Raw genomic sequence first — 22,990 nt, 5'->3', positions numbered from 1 at the left:
ACTGCTTTTTATCATATTGTGTGATAATAATATCATTAGAACTAAATGAAAAGCTCTTATCTGAAAGAAGAATAAAGAATAAAATTTCATTTTAGAAATGAAAAAGACATTCAAAGAAAACAAAGAATGTGCAAGTGATACCAAAAGAAGCAGAGGAGAACACGTTTTTGGAAACTTTGGACTTTCCAAGGGAAGTCTCCATTTGAAGATATGTTGGAAGAAATTTAAATGTGAGATATGGCCAGCAGTGCACCTAATGTGTTCTGTCAGTACATCTCACAAGTCTATGGTAAAAGCAGTGTGCAGGAAGAAGAAATACCACCTTGTTCTTCATCTGCATTTGAATTTAATAAAAAGCTAGTCATCCCAGTTACGATTCTTCAGCTCCACTTAAAAAATAAAATGTAAAGTTTCATCCCAGAGGAGTTTTCTTCTTATTTATTACCTAGTTTGATTGTGCACAATAAAACCAGGCCTGTAGTAACGAGGCTGTTTTGGCAGGGAAGAAGGAAGTAGCAAACACTGCTTCTAAACTGCCTCCTTGGCTTGTGCTGCAGCTGATACCCTGAGCTCACCTCTCACCCCCACAGTCCTGGCTCATGGTCTGGCTGCCAACACGGCCTCAAGATGCCAAATGCCTTCAGAAGCCACTCAGCTCCCAGGACAGGTAAGTCTAGGCTGAATCATACTTTCAGTGAACTTCCTCCCTATAGGCATAGATAAGAATGGCACCCCACTGGTTTGAACAAAGTCATCTTCTTAGAACTTTAGATTTAATTTTTTTAATGCAAAGAAAACATAAATGCTGTGGTATGCTAAACATTCCTTATATGTTAAATACAGCTTATACCAGTCCTGCTGATTCTGTTTAACACCTAAAAATACAAATCTGAGCTATACAGCAAAGAAGCATTTCTCCACACACTCGTAACTTTTCTTCCTACCTGACTGCCCACCAAAAAGAAAAACCTGTATGACAAAAAATCTTCTCTAGAAACATACCAATCTGTCAGAAACTATAATCTTTAATCTTTAATAATCTTTAATAAGTATAACCTATAAGCCAGGTGTGCACGGCAGACAGTTGTTAGAGTAGATGAATTTAGCCTTAGCAAAATAAAAAGGTGAAGCCAAGTAAAGAAATACACAGATAAACCAAATAATGAAGCCTTACTGGGTTTAGTTACATAACTTAAACCATGAAACTCCCAAAGGCTGTACAGGCAGCCTCCAAAAACACCAAAGAAAAATACCTCTCCTTACAAGGGCTTTTCTTTCTTTCTGGGCATCTCAGAACCAGACTAATCATTACAATCCACAAGGACTGTTTTCCAGCAGCCATCCTCTGCCCTGCCAGTCTTTTTCTCCCTCCAAAACTAGTCTCCATTTTCTTTTGAAGCTCTTGACTGATGCCACACCTGCAACCCCAGAGACAGGTATTACCATCATGCACTGAACCAGATCATTACAGGCCTAATAAACACGTTGATGGAAGTTAGGGCCCCAAAAACACCCGCCCAATAAGCAGCAGAAAAGCCACCAGCAGACAGTACTTCTCAATCCAGCCACTGCAATCACAGGCTGTGTCAAGATGAAGGGTACCCCTATAGACAAAGAGGGAGGTACCTCAGGTAAGCCTTCAGGTACTCAGGTCTGCTCCCCTTAGGCAAGGGATCTATTCAAATTTCTGTGCCACAAGCACAACAATCTTTTGAAAGGGCCTTTTCTGTTCTGTCTCACATGTCAGGCCACTAATCTGTTCCCATCAGCCTCCCCTCAGGCCTCAGCCTTGCTCACCTCTTCCTCAGGGAGCATCGTCTCTGAGGTACAACCTAGGCTTATCCAGAGAAAAGCCAAGAAGCCAGTTTTTGGTATTTGCCCTTATACAGACTCCGTGCCATCACCCTTAGCCACATGCCTGCCACAGCTTTTAGAGCCTTTCAGCAGCCCCTGCCTAACAAGGGGGTAAAGACCAAGAGACTACAGCTAAGGAAGAGCTTAGTAGTTGCTCTCCTAGCTTTAGGAGACAAACATCTAATCAAACACAACCCAGCTTTTTATTTGCCTGCAAAGAGTGGTGCCCAGCTGAGGCCTTGGGCAGGTGCACTTTGTGAGTCACTCTGGGCCTCACACAGCAACTGGTGCTCTGGAGCAAAGCACAAAACCAGAGCAGATAGGTGCCAGTGCTCTTTATAGCCACTTAGCAATATGTCCCTGAAGGAACACCCACTGTTGCCTGAGGGTAGGCAGCAGTTTGGTGTGCAGGTGCCCCATGAACCTCAGTGACACACTTGATGGTGACAGGAGCTGGGGGTTTGGCGGACATGTGGGCACAGATAGTGGCATTTCAGGTTCAAAATTTCAGGCCAAGACCAACAGTGTTGGCATTTCAGGCTGAACAAGACCAAGTGCCAGTCCTGCCCTTTTGCCACAATAAGCCCTGGAGCACTTCAGGCTGGAGCAGAGTGGCTGGGTAGTGTCTGGTGCAAAAGGACCTGGAGATGCTGGTCAACAAAGGCTGAACGTGAGCCAGGTGTGCCCAGGTGGCCAAGAATGCCAATGGCCCCTCCTGGCCTGTATCAGGAACAGGACAGCCAGCAGGACCAGGGCAGTGATTGAACTGTACTGGGCCATGCCTCGAGTGCTGCATCCAGTTCTGGACCCCTCAGTTCTGGAAGCACATTAAGGTGCCAAAGTGAATCCAGAGAAGGGGCAATGGAGGTGGGGAAGAATCTGGGGTACGGGTCTGATGAGGAGCAGCTGAGGGGGCTCAGCCTGGAGAAAAGAAGGCTCAGGGCTGAACTTAGCACTCTCTACAACTCGCTGAAAGGAGGGTGCAGCCACGTCGGGCTCAGGCTCTTCTCATAGGCAGTAAATGACAGGATGAGAGAACAGTCTTAAGGTGCACCGGGGGATGATCAGATTTGACATAGGGTAAGAATTTTTTTCACAGAAAGAGTGCTTAGATATTGGAAAGGGCTGCCCAGGGAGGTAGTGGAGTCACCGTCCCTGGGGTTGTTTAAAGAAAAGCTGGACATTGGACAGGGCACTCAGTACCACGGTCTGGTTGACATGGAAGTGTTCAGCCGTAGGTGTCGCTGAACGATCTCAGAGGTCGCCTCCAAGCCTGCTGACGGTGCGCAGTAAGAGAAGGGATAGCTGAGGATGCTGTTCCCGGCGCGCTGCTCGGGTCCCGCTCCCCGCCCGGCAGCCCCGCCCGTGCCCTCACAGCCCCCGCGCACAGCGCCCCCTGCCGTGCAGCGCCGGAACTGGGTCAGGGGCGCCGCGGGGGCGGGGCCGCGCGCCTCGCGCGTCGCGGCGCGGTGACGCACGCGTGCGCGGTGACGTCGCGGCCGGTCCGTGTCCGTGTCCTGCCGCCGGTCTCGGCCCTGCCCGCGCCGCCCTCGGCCCGCCCGGCCCCGCTCGGCCCCGCCGCCGCTCCACCATGGCCAACGTGGCCGACACGAAGCTCTACGACATCCTGGGCGTACCGCCCGGCGCCTCCGACAATGAACTCAAGAAGGTGCGGCGGAGGGGCGGAGGCCGGGAGGTGGGGGGGCGGTGGGCCCGGCCGGGCAGGGCCCCGCGGGCGGGCGGCGAGGGGAGCGGGGCCGAGCGGGGCTTAGCCCGCGGGCGGCGGGGCTGAGGCCTGCGGGGCGGATCGGTGCTCGGTAGGCCGCGCCCGGGGCCGGGCGGTCCGGGGAGGCCGCGGGCAGGGCAAGGGCCCGGCGGGAGGACGGGGCGGCCGGGCCCGGCCGGGCTCGCTGTGTCCCTGTCCCGGCCTGTCCCGCGTGGGATCCGGGCGCGGGCGGGACGCAGCTCGTCCCGCCTCCGCGGCACCGCGCCGTGCGCGGCCGCAAGGGCTTTTTGGGGGTGAGAATCCCTGCGGGTCGATCCTCACCGGTGCCATTGTCTGCCCCACGTGCAGGCCTTGGGGAGGAATCGGTTTCGCTCATAGATGCGATTCCTCCCAGGCCGAAAGCGGCAAGGCGAGGTAAACAAAGAGGGGAGGTGAAAACTTGGAGCCAGGTCGTCGCTATAGCAATTCCATCCTGTAGTGTATAAAGCACCGTTGGGTTTTTTTTCTTTTTTCTTTTTTCTTTTTTTTTTCTTTTCTTTTTTTCTTTTTTCTTTTTTTTTTTTTTTTTTTTTTTTTTGTGGAAGGCCTTAATGACCGTTTACACGTGAGGGAGGAGAATGAACCAGACGGTTCACTAGCAGAGGCTTCCGCGGGTGGGTGGTGCTGGCACCAACAACTGCGCCTTACCCGTCATGCACACGGCAGCCTAATTTGTGCAGGGATAGGCAATTGCAGTGTTGAAATTGTGCTAGAGATGGAAGGCAGGCGGTGAGAAGGTTGTGTTTTGTATACAGCACAGTTCACCAGAATATTTTATTTTTTTACAGGGTTCACTTAAAGCTATCTGTGTCCTGTAAGAATGAAAACCAGAGCAGTTTTCTGCTAGGATATTAATCAGTATTAATTACCACATATTAGATTAATCGTGGAATGTAAGGTTTCCAACTGTCTGCAACACCAAGGAGTTCATGCATATCTTACTGTCATTGAAAGGTCTCATGGATGCTTTAAAATCTGGTATTTTAACATATATAGAACTATAGAAAAAGTGAAATGAATCTTAGTCTGAAGGAGCCGGAAGAACGGGCTTTTACAGTGGCTAAATTAACTTTTACTGAAGTCCTATGTATTCCCAGTGTAGACATTGATTCTGGATTTGGTTCTGATGAAATAAATAGTGGTGGTTTCCTTTGGGGCCACGGGTAGTTGTAAAAGTTGCTCTGGCCTGGAATGATGTTATCAGCAAAGATGTAAGGGCTTTCTCATTTTAAAGATCACCATTGCAAGCTCCTTTTTTTCCTGATTAGATAATGTTACTTAGGTTATCAGTTTAGTGGTGTTTTGTTTTTTTCTTGGTTGTAATACTTAAAATATATGGGGAACATCCATTATAACAGAATACACAGGTTCGTGGAACGTTATGCTTTGTTCCTGATGGGTGATTTGTCCAGTAAGATATATTAGTTTTGATTTTTACACTTACTGTGCTTTAGAATATTAGACTTGTAATATCAACATTGTTTTTATTTCATTAGCTCTTTATCATGTCTTGATTGCATGCAAAAGTACAAAGTGTTTCAAGATAAAATCTGTAATGAGAAATAAGTGTATGGATAGAAGAAAAAGGAATTTGTTTTTTCAGAAATTGTAATTTCTGTAAAGCTTTGTCTGTAAAGCTCTTAACATTATAGTTCTAAAGAGTTAGTTTAGGCACTCTGTTATTCAGTAATGAAGTGTGTGAAAAATCGTCTCCAAGAATTGATACTTCAGTTTTTTGCATCACTGTAGCTTTTTTAACAGGTGTAATTTGAAAAATAGAAGACTGTATACAATGTAATTTGTTAAAATCTTTCTCCTGATTGTTTCTGTAGGTTGTTGAGGTGGAATAGGAGGGTTGAAGTTTCTACTGTCATTAGCTCCAGTGATAGGAAAAGTCTTTGCCTGCTGTGTTGTTTGCTTTGATCCTCTCAAGTCTAAGCAGAACAGATGAAGGGTTGCTGAAAAACCAGTGATGGTCCCGAGTGTCAAAGGGCTGGTCAGAAAAAAGCAGTCTGGAAAGTCCCTTCTGGGGATTCGCTGTTCTTACTCCTCCTACTGATTTACAATAAGGGAGTTAAATAAAAGCAGTGCTATGTACGTTTCTGCACATGTAACTCATATACTCAGCTCGGGTGAACTCTTCCATTGGTGCTAGGTAGGGAAGAAGGAAATGGTTGTTGTGAGGAGTGGTTGTAGGGTTGAATGGGAAGCTGAGGCAGCCATTTTGTTGTTACTGTACTGCTGTGATTGAGGGCAAAGACAAATGGGTTCAAATTTACTCCTGTGGTGTAGGGTTTGAGTGGTTTCTAAAAAGTAAGTCATGTTAATGAAAGTCAAATGGGATTCTCCCTCTAAGTTAATGAGGATAAGCAGGAAAACTAGTTCTAGCTATTGTGTGCCATGGCTGTGTTTAAATGCAAGTCTAGTTAATGTATGCATGTAGCGATGGCAAAATTTTTTTAGGCTGTATCAATGTATGAGTTACTACACTATAACACTATATACACTATATGACACTATAAACACTGTAATTTCACTTTGCTTTATTAGGATTTTCTTTCTTCCTGGGGACACTACTTGAGTTTCTCAGAAAAGAACTGATCAATGGAAATTTTAATGAATTTTCTACTTCTTTCAACTAGGCATACAGAAAACTGGCCAAGGAGTACCATCCTGATAAGAATCCAAATGCAGGGGACAAAGTAAGAAAGACTCATCCTTCTTTTTTTAAATACCTTAGGTTTGCTGTTACAATAGTAGCTAAGGAACTGAATAGAGGTGCTGGGGGCTTGCTGTTTAGGTTGTTAAACAATGCTGTGAGAGGGAGCATTGTCTGGTCAACTTCTCCCCAGTCTCAAAATCTGCCATGTACCTCATGACAAAATGCAGCAGTTGGCTGAGTCAAATTGGTTGGGAAAGTAATGCTGAGGAAAAAAACTGCTTCTCATTTGCTGAGATAATGTCAGCTGGCATTGACATCTATGTAGGAATATGAGAAAGACTGTCGGTTTTTCAAGTTTTTCCAACATGGAAAAACATATGTGTAGAGATTCTAAAAACTACTGCAGCATAAAATGAATTACATATGTGGGAAGGTTGAATTTGATTTGTTATGGTAAAAGCAATTCTAAAATTGTCAATTATGTTGACTCCGCTGATTATCTTTAACCGAATTGAAGTTGTGATGGCTGCTTAGAGGTGAGCAGAAATGACTGTGAAAAGATACTAATTTGCCAAATACACTAATGTACATTTCATTAAGCTACTTAATTGTTAGTGTATTTTAAGAGCCCAACATCTTGAAGGTTTTGCTTAGTTAATACATTACTTAGTATGTAACTTTTAGGTATTCTGCCTTTTGGCTTCTGCAGTACTGTATTGTACTTGGGGGTTTTCTTCAGTTGGATTTTTTTTTTTATTTTTAGGAAGTCTGTCTTATGCTAGTAAAGAACAAAGCCAACCAAGTTTTGCAGTAAAATGTCTTATTTTATGATAAGATTTAACAAAACTAAGCCCAAGTCTAAATTTAAAATCTTGCTAAGAATAAGTTATGTTAAAATGAGGGTGGAAAAGGGTTTCATTGTGTACATTCTTAAGTGATAGGTGTTCATGCAGTGAGAGAAACTCAAAATGCTGTCTTGAAGTTCTAAATTACCATGCACTGTTTTGACTCTATTCCTCTTCTAGTTCAAAGAAATAAGCTTTGCCTATGAAGTATTGTCAAATCCTGAGAAACGTGAGCTGTATGATCGATATGGAGAGCAGGGGCTCCGAGAAGGGAGTGGAATGGACGATATTTTCTCCCATATCTTTGGTGGTGGATTGTTCAATTTCATGGGTGGCCAGAGTAGAAGTCGCAATGGTAGAAGAAGAGGAGAAGATATGATGCATCCACTTAAGTGAGTACCTTGATGCTGCAGCTTGTACTTTGAAGCTTTCCTGACCATGGAAACTCTACTGGTTTCTATTCTTGATACACTTCTCAGTTGAGATTCTCTGCAGTCTGCACCACTCTTCAAAGCTGCATGTTGTGTGTAGAGCAGGGGTCAGTCATCCTGAGTTACTTTCTTTGGTTGGGTAATCTGGGGACTACCATATACTTTGCCAGGTTATTTGAATTATGTACTTCGTTAGCTTTATTTTCTTTGTTTTGCTCCTTAATTATGTTTGGTAGTTCTAATGGAAAAGCCTTCAACAGCCAAGTATTACTCACCAGGCAGATTCTTGGGAAACTGGAGGTGCTCTGGAAAGACTTGAATTCATAGGGCAGTGCCAGCTGGAATTATGGTTGAACCTCATAATTAATGGAAAAGTGTGTGTGGTGGCTTTGGCTTTGGTGTTGTTTGTTTTGTCAAAGCCATTCTTGAGTATCTCATCTAACTGTGTTTTGGAGATATCTTCTTGCAGTCATGGCTGGCTTTTTGCCTGCTGAGCAGGTCCCTTTTAAGAACTTCAGTTAAGCAACTTCTTTCCTGTGGTTGGCAGACTGTGCTTGGTGATGTCTGTTTAATTTCACATGCTTGCTTAGTTTAGTAGCTAGTTTTTATACTCCATGGTATGTTATTAATGAGCTTTGATTTTGCTGTTATTTGTAAATACTGATGCCAGGCAACCTGTTCTCAATACATTGAGCTGAAATTTCTATCCACTAACAAACCTTTTTAGGAGAAACACTAAGAAGTTAAGTGGCCTTGGGGATATGCTAGCCCCTCCTCACTAAACTCTCTTGTGTAGAAAACCCAATAGAGTAGTAAGTATTCTATATGTGTTATTATGTATTTATGTAATAGACAATATTATTGTCTGGATTGTTTACAGAGGTTTGTTTCTCACCTGCCTGGTAGAATTAAAAATAATAATTAATTGTGACTGTATAATAGCACTTAAAAAAGTCTAGATAAGCTTGTTTCCTATTGAGAAACACAACCAATCCTACTTGATTTCTTCTGATTAAATTACAGCTTTTCTCTGAAACTATATTCAGATTTACAAGTGTATATTGATATGTATGGATTTATTTTTTTTTCAGTAATTCTTTGGGGAAGCAAAAATGGTGCTTTAAAATCTTATTTTGATAGCAGATTTAGTCTTGTTAGAAATATCTACGTTTTTTCTTTTTTTATTTGTCCTAGGCAAGTATTTTAATTACATGGGGAAAATAAGTTGTTAAATGATAACCCAGGAGAAATATTTTATTTTGTAGAGTCTCTTTAGAAGATCTGTATAATGGAAAGACAACTAAACTACAGCTTAGCAAGAATGTTCTTTGTAGTGCATGTAATGGGTAAGTTTGTATTTTTGAGTTCTCTGGTTGTTTTGTTGGCAGATAGTGTAATGAAGGATCTCCTGTGTCAGATCTTTATCAGTATTTGACTTACTGGAGCCTGCTTTCAGACCAGCAAATTGTTGAACTTGAATGATGCTGTTGATGGAACTGGAACTATTTGAGGGCTTTGTGGGGGAAGGGTGGGAGAGCAGAGGACCTAACTGTAATTGGCAGTGCAGTTGGGTGTGCAGGCATGTTAACCTACTGCTAGGGGGGTTTCTGGTTTCTTTCTGAAGAACTTCCTTTTCATGCAACTGATGCTTTGTGCTGCAGGCAGGGAGGAAAGGCTGGCTCCGTTCAGAAGTGCAACGCCTGCCGGGGCCGGGGCGTGCGCATCATGATCCGGCAGCTGGCCCCGGGAATGGTGCAGCAGATGCAGTCTGTGTGCTCTGACTGCAATGGAGAAGGTAGGCCAGCCTCTGCTCTGTTACTAAATGTGCTTGCTTGGATACAGCCTCCTGCTCAAATCTCAGGAGGAACTTATCCAGGACACTTCTGCCCTTACCCAGTCAGCTCACTATGGTGGCAGCATGGAGAAATCATTTCAGAACAGCAGCAAGATTTACAGTGTTTAATGTACTGAAAAGCAGCCTAGAAGCTCAAGCAGTAGGGGTTGATCATCTTTAAAAGCACTTAGATACAAATATTACTTACTGCTATTACTGTTGAATAAAAACCCGAGATGTTGCTGGTTTAGGAGCTATTTGTCCTTTTGCATCTCCTGATATCCAAGGCCAGTTGTAGGTTAAAAAACAGGAACCTGAAGTTGAATTTTTAACTTCTTCAAATTTAAATGATATCTTTGCCTGAATTGGTTCTGTTTGGGGATAACAACTTCAGCACTTCATATGATTCCTTTTTAAGTCTTCTGCAGTTGGCTGAGTAGTAACATCACCTTCTGGATGATTTTATTCGTCACAGCACTCAAGCTACAAAGAGTTGTATTTTGTGACTTGTCAAAACATTTCATAAATGATGTTGTCTTTAACATTTCATATGCCTAACCTACATATTTTCTAGTTTCAACTGCATCATAATGTTATGCTTTGTTTCACAGAAAGGTGATTTAAGGTGAGAAGCTTAATATTTTAAGCCAAGTGCATCTGCTTGTGGCACTTAATACCGAAATTTTACAGTCCATGTGTCCTAATACTCTGGTTACTGTGTATAGAGACAAGAGCTCACTGGAAAAATAAAGGTGAGGTAGAACAGAGCATTGAAGCCATTTTGGATTGTCACCCTTCAATTTGCTGGAAAAAGGAATTACCTTTGTAGGGGTGAATCTGACATGATAAGCTCTCTTTCCATTTTTGTATGCAGGACTCTCTAGTTCTGCTGGCTGCATTTACTCAGAACTGTCTTGTGGGGATATTCTGGGAGATGGGGCAGTCAGGGAACTTTTTTGTTTCTTTCTCATCCTTCCCCCTCTCTCAGCTAGGATAAATGAAGCCTGGATTTCCTCTTGTGAGGAATTCATAAAGCAACATCTAATTCGCTACTTGTGTTGCAGAAATTCTTCAGCTTGCTTTGGAATAGGTTTTCCTAGGAGTTGGGTGTGACTGTGTTAAAATCTCTGAACTCAAAATTTTTCTTTATTTAGGTGAAGTCATTAATGAAAAAGACCGCTGTAAAAAATGTGAAGGGAAGAAGGTGATCAAAGAGGTAAAAATACTTGAAGTCCATGTAGATAAAGGCATGAAACATGGACAAAGAATTACATTCAGCGGAGAAGCAGATCAGGCTCCCGGTGTGGAGCCAGGCGATATTGTCCTTTTACTCCAAGAGAAAGAGAATGAGGTAATGCTTTTGAGTTTATCTTTTAAATGCCTTTTATTCCAGTTGTTAATATTTAAGTTACATAGATGGCCATTAATTTAAAGTAATTGATACTGTTGCAGCTCTGGGAGAGATGGTGAATAGCTTTTAATAGATTTATAGTTTGCAACGTGGTTTTCACGGTGAGCCAGAAAAAACTGGGCAAGTCCTTAGCCAGAGGACAGGCAGCTTCTGGTGCTTCCTAATGCTAGTAAGAGGTAGCTTTCTCAGATAAGCTCAGACTGACTTTGATACAGTAGATGCAGTGAAGAGCCATTCAGGATGTTAGCTTTAATCTGCTTTGCTCGTGACACTAACAGAATTCTAAGTGTAGCTTTTTTCCATGTCTTGTGACATGGCAGGGAACTCCTGATAAAACCCCAGATGGTGCTTTCTGTGTCTGCTACTGTAGTTTTGGAAATAACACAAAATGGTGATGTTGCTGATTCACTTAACAAAACAAACATTATTACTTTATGCTAGTTTGGTAATCACTGTATTCTGGACTACATACACTGCACTTGGAATTAAATATTGCAATTTATCTTTTCCTGTTAAAACTCATGTGGGGCAGAGTTGAGGTGACTGCTCCTTTTTTAATCCTGTTGTTAAAAAATGCTAGATATAGCTGTGATGAAAGAAGAAATGTTTTGTGTGTTGCACTTGAGGAGGGGTTTTGTGTTGTGATGAGTAGCATGGGGTAGAAATTTAAACTCCAATCATATTAAGGTTATAACGTTGGCAATCTGCTAATTAGGTACTTTGTACGCTTTTCAAAGCTGTGTCAAGGACTGCTAATCTGCCAGCCAGTCTGTACTTTTTCCTAGGGAGTAAAACTAGATAGACTTCGTGCTCTTAAAATTTCCTTTGAGGTGGGACTCATGGTCCTACCAATGGACAAATTTTAAGTTTTACTCTGATGAAGAATCCTGAGTTATGTGGCCTAAAGATCACTTCTGACAGCTGTGGACTAAGTGATCAAAGTCCTGCTGTAGGTCAAGGGAGCTAAAGCAGATATGGTTGAGGACAGGAGATGAAGAACAAAGATGTGGTTTTTGTATTCCAGTGCAGGGGAAATAGTGTCAAACTGTTATCAGTATTATTTATGGGTTGCTTGTGTGGAAGATGATGGGGGTGAAAGAGCAGTGCTGCTGGACAGGCCACCTTGGTGCATGGTGTGGTTTGGCTTTAGATGACACTTGGTCAGGCACAAAATTCCCAAGCATGTTAAGCCATCTGAATTAATAGAATCAAGTTAACTTCATACAAAGGCTGTTGCTCTGACATTGAATTATAATAATAATAATGAATTCTCAATAATTAGTCTGGTGGAGTTATGATTATAGTACTAGAAAGAAGTATCTCCTTTGTTTGCCAGGTGTTTCAGCGGGATGTGAATGATTTGCATATGACACACAAGATTGGACTTGTTGAAGCACTGTGTGGATTTCAGTTCACATTTAAGCACCTTGATGGACGTCAGATTGTGGTTAAATATCCTCCTGGAAAAGTAATTGAACCAGGTAGGCTTGACCTGATAAGGATTTGTTTATGCTTTTGTGATTCTTCAGCACTTAATCCCACCCTTGTTGTCCTGTTAACTGAACCTAGGCTAGGGAGAGAACTGTGTGGAGAGAGAATGGCTCTGCACTAGCAATCTCCTTATTTACTTCTCTTTGAATTCCAGGTTGTGTCCGTGTAGTCAGAGGTGAAGGAATGCCACAGTATCGCAATCCTTTTGAAAAGGGGGATCTCTACATTAAATTTGATGTTCAGTTTCCTGAAAATAACTGGATTAGCCCAGAAAAGCTTTCAGTAAGTAGTTTTTCAAGCATAAACGTGGTGTCTTATTTGACAGTGTGCAAAGAGCCTATGTTGTACCTCATGGGCTTGCTTTCAGTGCTTAATTTAGATGCAAGTAAAGTTCCTTTAACCTTTTTCACAGGCCATGTGTTACTTGGAAATGCCCCTTGAAATATGAATTTATGGAAGTTGTATTTAACAGCTGTGCAGATGGTACACAGATGAGGGCAGGAGGAGAATCTTTCTGTTGCTTTGTGATAAGTTTACAGAGTGCAGCTGTATTTACTGATTGCACTTTTGGTTGATATGTGGAGCTGTTGGTTTTCTTCAAGTGGTGTCTTCTAGTTGATACAAATACTTTAAATGACTCTGCAGTTCAGGGCTTTCATCAGCATAGACTTCTAAGCCAGACCTGCTTTTAGAGGTGTCTTGAAGTTGTGGGAAACCAATCACTTTATTTAGGAGTTGTAGATGCAATACTGAATGCATTTCCTTTTTTGGGGCAGGAACTCGAAGATCTTCTGCCAGCTAGACCAGAATTTCCCAATGTAATTGGTGATGCAGAAGAGGTAGATCTTCAAGAATTTGATACCACTCGTGGTTCAGGTGGTGGCCAGAGACGTGAAGCTTATAATGATAGTTCTGATGAAGAAAGCAGCCATCATGGACCTGGGGTACAGTGTGCCCACCAGTAAACATTTGTCTAAAAAAGTTGCACAAGGATTTTCTTTCAAATTTTGCCTGACTTGTTTTCAACAATCCAGCTGGATTGTATAAGTAATCCAGATGAACCAATGGACATCTATTGCTGTATGTGTAACTTTTAAATTGGTCTATAGTATCTACAGAGTGTAATTTAAACTAACCACAAGCTTACATCTTCATTTTGACTGTGTAGCAGAATAAAGCACTTGAAAGGAAGACGAGACTCCTTTTCACATGGGTTTTAAGTTTGTCCTCGTATCTGTGCTTGATTTTTACCAGTTTTGTGTAGATTTTAAGTTTCATATTTTAAATTCAAATTCTACATTGTAAAGTTTGTGTACAATTTGTCCTGAGGCTTGGTATTTGGCTGCACCTGCATAAGCTGCTACAAGTAGAATCAAGAATTTCATAGCCTGTATCTATCATCTAGATGCATGGTAAATGGGCTTTGCACATAATGGGTTTAGAGCTGACTGGGAACAATGAAAGACTAAATTAGAAGTGGTTGTAAGTTTTTTTTCTACCATCTTGTGAACGGTTTCTGAAATGAAATAAAAGCAGTTGGTGTATAATATATTTCTTTTGCCTTGTAACTCTTACTTTTCCAGTGGCTTTAACTAGTCTGTGTATGAAAAGACTATGTAGATGATAGATATTTTATAAACACAGGGAGGCTGAAGCTGCTTTAAGACTAGGTGAAGGTTAGATAACAATTGTGTGCCACATTCAAGTCTCTTTCTGAAATGAGAGATGACTAAATGGGCACAGGGAGGGCTGCAGCCATGTCCCCTTTGTGTGAAGAAAACACAAGGATATATGAATTCAGTCTAAAGATAACAAACCCCTTAATTGGGAACGATTAAATTCTGAAATAATGGTGTCTTTCTCTTAGCCTTTGAATCCTATTCAAAGCCTGATTCAGCCTCACTTCCTAGAGAAATGTTTCCAGTTTAAAAAAAAAGTTTAACCTGGAAACGTAATAAATGTAGATGATTTTGTTACTTCTCTAGTAGTTGGCACTTTGGTTTTAAGTATGAAGATACAAAGATCTCCAGCTGCTGTTCTACTATTATTAATGGGCAAAAATGCCAGAACAAAGCAAAAATGTGACCTTACCTAAGGAACTGTTGTGCATGAACAGTGTTGGGTTGGTAAGCTGCCTCTATAGCAAGGTTTCTCTCCTGTTTAAGTGAGAAAGTTGAAGCTCTACTTTTCTTTACAAATCTGAAGTGTGACTTGTTTAGTTATTTCTCTGATAGTTGTTGACACTTTATTGATGAGGTTGGAGGGACAAACTCCAAGGGTTTCAATGTGCTTGGATAGGCATTGGCATTTGAGTGTTGCTGAACATCCTTGTTATAGACTCTAAAAAATGAAGCAAAAATAAATACTGTTTGATCTGTATTTCAGTACTGACTTATGATCTGGCATTCTCTAGTGGGTCTTTTATTTTCATTTATTAAAACTTGGGGTTGCTTTTTGTGAAGCCATGGTGACATGCTGATCCTTTCTCCTGACTGATCTCGCCAAGGAGCCAGTCTTTGTAACCTGCAATGCTTAAAGAATTACAACAGCTGTCTTCTGCTTAGAAGTCCTTGCAAAATACTCTAAACCTTTAATCCCCATGCAGATTGGGTGTTTTTTTGAAGGGAAAGAGAGGAAGGGATTCATGGTAACTTTTCAGATACCTGAAGTGAAGGGGTGGAAAAAGAAGCTGAAGGGCAGTTCTGCTTCAGTCCTCAGCTGGCATTAATTTGGGCTCCTTCCAGCAGCACCTGATAACAAATTCTAATTTTACCTGTCATCTTGCACATTGCTGTCATGTCACTCACAAGACTGGAAATAAGTTTTATTCCTGTGTTAGATTCATATATGCTACCACATAACTAGAAGTGTCTTAAGGCTGTTCAAATACTTAGTTCCTTGTACTTCAGTTTATTTGTGAGTTGAATATTAGAAAAACTTACTTCCTATATACAGCCTCTTACTGTTCATTTTGCTGTGAACTTCATTAAGATCTAACCTAAGCCTTTTATAAAAGAAAAAAAAAGCAGCATTTTCTTCTGCTTTGGTATCCTTCATAACAGGAACTTAATAAGACACATCACATGGTATGAAAGCTTATAAAAACATTTACTGGGCAGTATACAGCTTTATTAAGACATTGTAGACATAATTTCAACACTTTGGAGGCAGCAGGCAAGAGCCGTCATGAATGTTCTGTGTTCAAGACAGTTCCATTAACTTGGTTTAGGTGTTACCTTTCCACACAGTACGGTCAGTTCACTCTGAGGGGGGAAAAATTCTTTTTAGCTCAAATTTCCCAAAAGAACGTGGAAGAAGAAAAAAGCATACAATGAGCACTCACTCTCCACTGTCTGCCTACAGAGACAGGGCCATAACAAAAACCACAGAACAGCTCCTAGACCTTTAGCTTGACTCTGCTGCACTGGTCTCTATACCTGCACAACTGTAAACTGCTTAATACCTCTCAGGTCCAGATAGAACAAAAGCCCAGGTACCCTCATCTTCAGGAGGGTTGGCAGTATGTGCTCCAATGTTCTGTTCCACTTTATTTTGCTTCACAACCATTAAGGCAGCTCCTGTTCATTTGCAGCAGAGAATTGACAGGTTCTTGCTCAGCAAGGGACACAGAATAATGGAATGTAAGAATCTAAACTGAACTGTAGCTCTGTCAGCCTTTGTGAATGAGAGATAAGAGAATGGCAGTTTGCTCACGTGGTAGGACAGCCACCAGAGCACTGCAGAAGGAAGAGTTTATGCTCCTGTGGTCCCCTAGGCTATCACCAAACTGCATGTGCTTATGTAAGTGCAGTTACTTTTATACATAACCCCTGTGCAGCAGTTCTCCCCTCCCTCTTCCTCACTCCAACTGATGCCAGCCAGTTTAGGCTTAAACTCCAAAGAGTTTAAATTTGCATTCATGACAGAATCTGACATGAAAGTCTGGGAGCAGGTGTCTGAATACACAGATCTTTAAGCCTCCTAGTTCAAGCTTACCACCAAGTTATGAATGTGCTGTACTGTATCCTGATTTAGGAGCTGCACATCGATATTACGGAGGTCTCCACCAGCTGTACAGAGTGTCTGTGAAGAGAAACAATCATGAGATTAAAAGATTAAAAGATTTTTCTTGCATGCCCAGATTCTCTGAAACTCATATGCTCCCCTGTACATTGCAAAACTTTGGCAACCATTTTTCCTTTCATTTAGCAGCATCTCATTTAGGAATGGCAAGAGCTATCACTATCAGACTATTTGCATTGATCAACTACTGTAAGTTGAAAATGTTTTTTAAAAAAAAGATACCTGTCCATCAGCCAAGGGAATGTTGACGAATGGAACACTTTTATGTTGGGGTACAGATTTACTTCTTTTTAACATGCCTTGAACTCTTCCACTGGCAGGTAAAGTTCTTGAGACAGCCTGTTGTAATCCAGCACTAGAATACAATGAAAATGTTACTCTTCTACTTAACTTCCTGTGCTCTGCTGGAAATTTTCAAGCAAGAAGCAAATGCAAGTAGTAGGAAATACACCTTGGAGAGAGGCAGTAGTCATGTTTAAATTTCTCCAGTTCTGCCAGGAGACTACAGAAATCCAACCATGAGCAGCACATATGGGCACTGCTGGGTAAGGTTTTATGACCCTGCCACTGCAGTAACCTTGTAAGCCTGTGACACAAGATGACATTCTGGCCTCTCAGTAACAAGAATATCCAATATCAGCAGTGAATGTTTACAGTTTTGGAAAGAGGAAACTTCATGCCTCAGGGCTTAAGATAAGACATGCTGTATCTGTCTACTACAGAGGGAGATACCAATAAATACCAAAGCTGCTGCTTCTCAGAGGTACAGGCCATGCCTTATGCCATGCAGAATTCCTAAGTTTTCATTATACAGCTGTTATTATTTTACTTGAAAAATGTTGGATTCAGGTGTATTCTGCATGGAAGCAAGCCTCTGATGTTTATAGCAGGCCAACTTGAAACAATCACTTACTGGTTTCAGGACCCATTTAAGTTGTTCACCCCCTCACATCAGCTTGTGCCAAAAGAAAACTAGTGTATGGATACACTATATATAATAACTGATTATCAGTGTATTTGATTAAGGAGTTTGTGGGGATTGGTTTATTTTTCTTTTAACAAAGCAGTATTGTTGACATTTTAATCCAGGTTGGGCTCTGAGAGCAAGTTTGAGATGTAAGCCTGTAAATAGTGAGTGAGAACAGAATTTGTACTCTAAATACATTTATTTTTTAACTGACTTAGGACATCAAGTTCTGTGCCTCCACAATAATGTAAGTTAACACCCAGACCCAAAGCAGAAGGTGTTTGGCATCCCTACTGTCACATTTAGTGGCAGACCACTAGATCTGTTACATCTAGATTGATGATAATATAGATACACAGTGTCTTGGTACTGAACAGAATTATTTATTAAGTACATACTAAAAACCCCTTACCTTTTAGCTCCCTTTGGAGTGGCTTTGAGATTTGTGGCACTGCAATGGAAACAAAGAGACTTAGCATCTTTCTGCAAACTACATTAGCCAGAAGAGTAAACAGAAACTAAAAAAAAATGCAGTTATTTGGTTTGTGTTTTGTTGGGAGTTTTATTTTGTTGGTTTACTATTTTTATTTTTTGTTCCTCCTCATCTATTTCTACTGTAAATTTTTAGCTAGAATGAAGGTAGACAGACAGTGGATTAGAGAATGCTGAAGTGCCCCATGACAGGGATCTAGTGTAAAAACACATGTGAAAAAGCCCTCCTGGGGTAAACATGACATAGTGGGACCTAAAACCCTGGAAGAATCAAAGGTCAGTCTTACCTAGAAAGAGAGTTCAGTTTGCCACTTAAACCAGAGGCCAGTGAAACCAGTGACCTGGTTTTGGAAATCTGAAAATTTATATATAAGACTGCAGTTAAAAAAGGTAGTATTTGAAAGGAAAATGATAGGTATTTGCAGGAAACAATACTGTAAAAATTCCCTGTTGAAAAAGGGTAGTTAAGCCCCATACTATTGCCTTTTATATATATAGAAAATGCCACATATACATTCTAAAATAAGTTTCATAATGCCAAAACGTATTTATTCCTACTGAAGTTCTGTATAACCAACCACCTGTCTAATATACACCCTTCCAACTTTTAAGCTTTTTTACAGTTAAAGTCTGTAACTGCACAGAATCTTTTTTGTATTTGTTGTCATCTTGCTACATCAGTGTCTGGCTGAGGAGCTACACTGCACAGACAGACTGAGGTTGCAAAACTAAAACACTTGATTTGGTTTAGAGACAAGAATGCACTACTCAGTTATAGAAAAGCATGGATTAAACATGAGGTTGATTTAAAAAATAAAAAAAGTTTCAACAAAATACGGTTCCTCAAACCATCAAGACTTACTGGCAAGTCAAGGGAGAATGACTATGCCAGTACTTGCCAGCCTGTGTGAATTAGTCACTAGAAGTGCAGATACCATATTTCATTATAAAAATAATTTACTGTTTAACCTTGCTTACCTTCAAATACATTACATTTAAAATAACTGACTTTTCCAACAGACAGCAGAGCACTGGCCTGCCTGGTCATGGATCTAGCAGGATTTGTGGCAGGTCAGAACTGATCAAGTCCTTATGTTTTTTGAATAAAAACAAAATAGACTTACTTTTTTAGTTATTTTCTTTGCAGAACTGTGCTTGGCATCTTCATATTCAACAATTGTGGTTACCTTAACTAGAAATGTATTAGCAAGACAAGGAAAATAAAGATCTTATGAAGAGTACAAAACACATCAGCCTTGTGTTTGAAGCCTATTTCCCCGTTTTCCCCCTTCTGCCATCCAATGTCATTCACCTGGGACACAGGTCAAAGCAAACTGTGTGTTCATCACAGGCACTGGGACACACCAGACAGTTAAAAGACCCCAGATAATCTCTCAGCCCACAGACAAAACAGAATTACACCCCCAGTGGTAGTGTCCTCCTTACTGCATATTTGGGGATATGAAGAAAAATGGTATTTTTCTTACAAAGCTCGATGAGCAGAATGTGAAGGGAAACCTAAGAAAAGAGGGGTGACTTTCCTCGCTCTCCTGCTATATTGTAAAGCCTTAAATCTGTCTTTTCTAACCATTTTCCCTGACAAATACAAAGGACAGGAACTCTTATCTCATGCTTTAAAGCACCTCTACAGTAGCATGGCTCATGATCCTCCACCCTGAAAGCTGGGGAGTCTGTTATGCACTTTTCCCTCTTGTACTCTTCAGGCTTAACATTCATTTTACAAGCACTCAGTTCAAACCAGTAAAAAAAAAAAAGAAAATGTAAGAACCACAGGCTATATATTAATGAGTTGACCTGCCTTTTTTGCTGTTGGTCCTCACCAGTTTGGGATTTGGCATGTCTTCTAGAGAGCAGTCAGTCTAAAAAAAATGTTCATCCAACAAGGGAAGGTCATCAGATTTTTCCCAGTAGATGCATATTGTGTTATAAAAGGCAGTGAACTAAAAGGGCATGAAAGCAATTGACAGGAAGTGGGATTGGCTAAACACCAGGTTTGTTTTTTTGGTTTTTTTTTGAAACATCTGAATTTCTGCCAGCAGATGACCCTAAAACTTTAGGTAATGTTCATAACTGTACCATGGCTGGCTGTCTAGGTTTTTCATGTCATCCTCTATTTAAACACATGGCCAAACAAAATCATTTGTCTGAAGTATTTACAGCAGGGAGAGAAGAATTCTATTCTGTAAACTGTGATAAAATTTGAAAACACACTCCTACCATTGCAGCAGCAAGAACCACTTCCTCTCGTCCCTGCAAATCTGTAAATCAAGAAATTATAACTTATTTAGATACTATTACTTGCATAATTTTTATCTTCAGATTCTTATCTTATGGCTCAGAAGCCAAACAAGTAATTTAGGATTACAGTGGTTAAATAGGCAATCTTAGGTCAGCATATGTGTTACATTTGAACAAGATTCCAGTCTTGCAGGACTGCAGTAACTCCTATAAAACAACAATGAAAATCTAAGGCAATTTCAGTGTTTAATCCTTGAAAGAATCCTGAGTGTATTCACACAGGGTATCCCCCAAATTCAAAGAACCACAATGCACACACACTGCACTGCAGACAGCTAATGCTCTTAGGCAGAAGTTTCTCCAGAAGAAAATGCATATTAAATACATATTTAGGCAACAGATTCAGATGAACAAAAATGCTTGTTTTTATACACAGAAAACATTAGGTTTGTAATGATTTCTTGTCTCTTCAGACTTGAAATAAGATTACTTAAATGCACACATAACAGTACTCTCCAGACTAGTCACCAACTAATTCTATACCCTGCGTTACACAGATCAGTCTACTTGAACAGGAGTGCTCAGCGAGCATCTGCAGGGTAACAGCACTGCTGATCTGCTTAAAATACAGGGCAGACAAAGCAAACCTTTTCAGGAAAGCCACCAAGTTCCCAGGTTTTGTCCCGTAGCCCCGGGCACATCGCTGCCCGCACCCCAAGCACAGGACCACGCACACTCACCGAGCACCTCTTTCCTTTTCATCTTCCTGACGGCAGCCGGCATCGTCAGCAGCTCCACCGCAAACGCCTTCTCCGCTGTCTGCAGAAGCGAATCGAGCTCTTTCTTCATCTCCTGGATGTGCTCCTTGGCTTTAAAACAAAACTCGCTTTTACTGCCATGCGTGTTACTTGTTTCCAAGTATAAGCACTGCAAGACCGCGCTATAAAAGAAAGTTAAAACAGCGATTTATCCGGAGAAATCCGAGCCGGGAGCCGGAGCGCCTGGAGCCTCCATCAGCCGCCAACTCGGGGCGCGGGGCAGGCGGCCCTGCCCGAGGGCGCGACCCCGGCCCGGGGCTCTCCCTGCCCGGAGCCTCCGTTCCCTCCCCTCGCCGGGCAACCCCGGCCCTACCCTGCTGGTCGAAGTCGCTGAGGAAGAGAGCGATGCGCTGGTCCTTCTTCTTCTGGGATAGCGCGGCGCACTGGTCCCTGTCCCGGGGCAGCGCCCTGCGCTCCGGCCCCACGCCCGAGTCGCTGCTGCGCCGCCGGCACGGGGCCTTCCCCGGGGCCATGGCCGAGAGCCGGCCCGAGCCGTGCCCGGAGCCGCGCCCAGAGCGGGGCCGGACACACCCCGGGGCGGGCAGGGGAGGCCGGGAGCCGCCGGGGCGGGGACGAGCGAAGCCCGCGGTCCCCGGGCTCTGTCAGAAGGGAGGGAAGGACGTGAGGGGAGCGGGGTGTGGGAGTGCCCCGTCTCGGAGGTGCCTCGGGCGTTGGCACCTGTAGTGACAGGACAAGGAGAAATGAGTACAAATTAAAAGGGGGGAAACGGGTTAGATAATAGAGAGAAATTATTTCCTGTGAGGGTGGTGAGACACTGGGAGCCAGGGAGGCTGTGGATGTCACAACCCTGGCAGTGCTCAAGGCCAGGCTGGATAAGAAGGCCTTGGCCACCTGGCCGTGTGGGAGCCGTCGCTGCCCAGGCGGGGGGGTTGGGACAAGAGGACCTTTAAGGTCCATTCCAACCCCTCAACATTCTACGATTTGATGATCCTTATGCCCTGGCAGGAGCTGGACAGGCTCACACACACTCGGTCCTGGAGGCACAAAGGAATTGCGCTGTTTTGTTCCCCGTTTGGAGCAGCCCCGGGCCCGCTGGAGCTGCGCTGGAGCAGGTGAGCGCTTCCATCCCGGGGACTGTGACCGGAGCCGGGCTGCCCGGGCCGGGACAGGCGCTGCTTCCGTGCCAGGGCTTCCACACGTGTGGGAAGCCTCAGTGCTCCATAGGAAGGGCCCTGTTTCAGAGCTCAGCTTTGGGTTTAGCTGAATTACTGCTGTTCAGAGTGCAGAACATGCAGAGTCTCAGAGAGAACCAAGGGAATAACCTGCTCTGTCCAAATGGTTACAGCTTGTGCGAGTTCTGATCAGGTGAAGACAGGATTTAATAAACACTTAGTAACAGGGAACATTCGAAAGGCATGGATACACTAAGTATTGAATATATAAAAGTATTCAAATCCACATAGTTAAAAATAGAATTCCTTGAAGAAAATTTTCTTGCACGTATCCAAATTTTAAAAAAATAATACCAGAGGTATTAATATCTTGGATTTTGTATAAATTTGAGCAAGGAATTGTACAAAAGGGCATTTAGATAATGCTTTAAAATACTAGTGGTTTTCACATGGTGTATACAGAGGCTGGAAGCTCTCTGAAGTGAGTAGCTTTTTCTTTATCATATGCATCTGGCACATCTCCTGAGCCAGACTGCACAGACTATGTCACTCAGACCATCTTCTTGTTTGTAAAACAACATACACCACTTCCCACCCCACTCCCCCCCCCCCCCCCCCCAAAAAAACCCTTCCAGAAAAACAGGTGTTTCTGTTCCAGAAAACACTCAAAATCCTGATATAAAGAAAAGAACATCCTGATTTTGGTGATTCTGGCATATGCATGTATGTTTATGGAAGCAGGACTAGTTTTCCTTTCCCTATTTTTTTTTCTTTGAAATTACCAAATAAACACCACTAAAGTAGTTCTGAGGTGTCACTGCAAAATGAGAAGATAGTATTGCTCTGTAAGTTGCAATCTCCTACAAGCTATGTAAGAAGTTTTTTAAAAAGGGAACTGACAACACCAAAAAAACCCCTCACCAAAGCTTTCAGGACACTGTTGAT

General features: G+C 42.3%; 2 protein-coding genes across 6 annotated transcripts; one reads left to right on the top strand and one right to left on the bottom strand.

Moving 5' to 3' along the window:
- The first annotated feature begins 3,322 nt into the window (after nt 1-3,322).
- Nucleotides 3,323-14,684, top strand: DNAJA2 (DnaJ heat shock protein family (Hsp40) member A2). Its single transcript, XM_058845946.1, has 9 exons — nt 3,323-3,523; nt 6,262-6,321; nt 7,307-7,518; nt 8,823-8,903; nt 9,219-9,352; nt 10,546-10,742; nt 12,139-12,283; nt 12,448-12,575; nt 13,070-14,684. Exons 1-9 carry the CDS (start codon nt 3,446-3,448, stop codon nt 13,256-13,258), a joined length of 1,224 nt encoding a protein of 407 aa, XP_058701929.1. The 5' UTR covers nt 3,323-3,445; the 3' UTR covers nt 13,259-14,684.
- Nucleotides 14,685-14,814: 130 nt separating this feature from the next.
- On the bottom strand, nt 14,815-21,876 carry LOC131582603 (borealin-2-like). Of its 5 annotated transcripts, XM_058845951.1 has the most exons (10): nt 21,226-21,501; nt 20,835-20,963; nt 20,074-20,114; nt 19,655-19,715; nt 18,960-19,027; nt 18,123-18,190; nt 17,756-17,794; nt 16,599-16,731; nt 16,290-16,376; nt 15,083-15,556 (listed from the first exon to the last, which is right to left on the bottom strand). In XM_058845951.1, exons 1-10 carry the CDS (start codon nt 21,383-21,385, stop codon nt 15,509-15,511), a joined length of 834 nt encoding a protein of 277 aa, XP_058701934.1. In that variant the 5' UTR covers nt 21,386-21,501; the 3' UTR covers nt 15,083-15,508. The 5 variants fall into 5 exon arrangements, with proteins under 5 accessions (XP_058701931.1, XP_058701933.1, XP_058701932.1 ...); XM_058845948.1 differs by lacking the exons at nt 15,083-15,556; nt 19,655-19,715 and adding an exon at nt 14,815-15,043 and having other exon boundaries at nt 21,226-21,868; XM_058845947.1 differs by lacking the exon at nt 19,655-19,715 and having other exon boundaries at nt 15,074-15,556; nt 21,226-21,861.
- Nucleotides 21,877-22,990: the final 1,114 nt, after the last annotated feature.

Source organism: Poecile atricapillus, chromosome 10, assembly GCF_030490865.1.
Source record: "Poecile atricapillus isolate bPoeAtr1 chromosome 10, bPoeAtr1.hap1, whole genome shotgun sequence".
NCBI lineage: Eukaryota > Metazoa > Chordata > Aves > Passeriformes > Paridae > Poecile > Poecile atricapillus.
The sequence above is the reverse complement of the archived record's forward strand: the minus strand, read 5'-3'. Positions and strand labels throughout refer to the sequence as shown.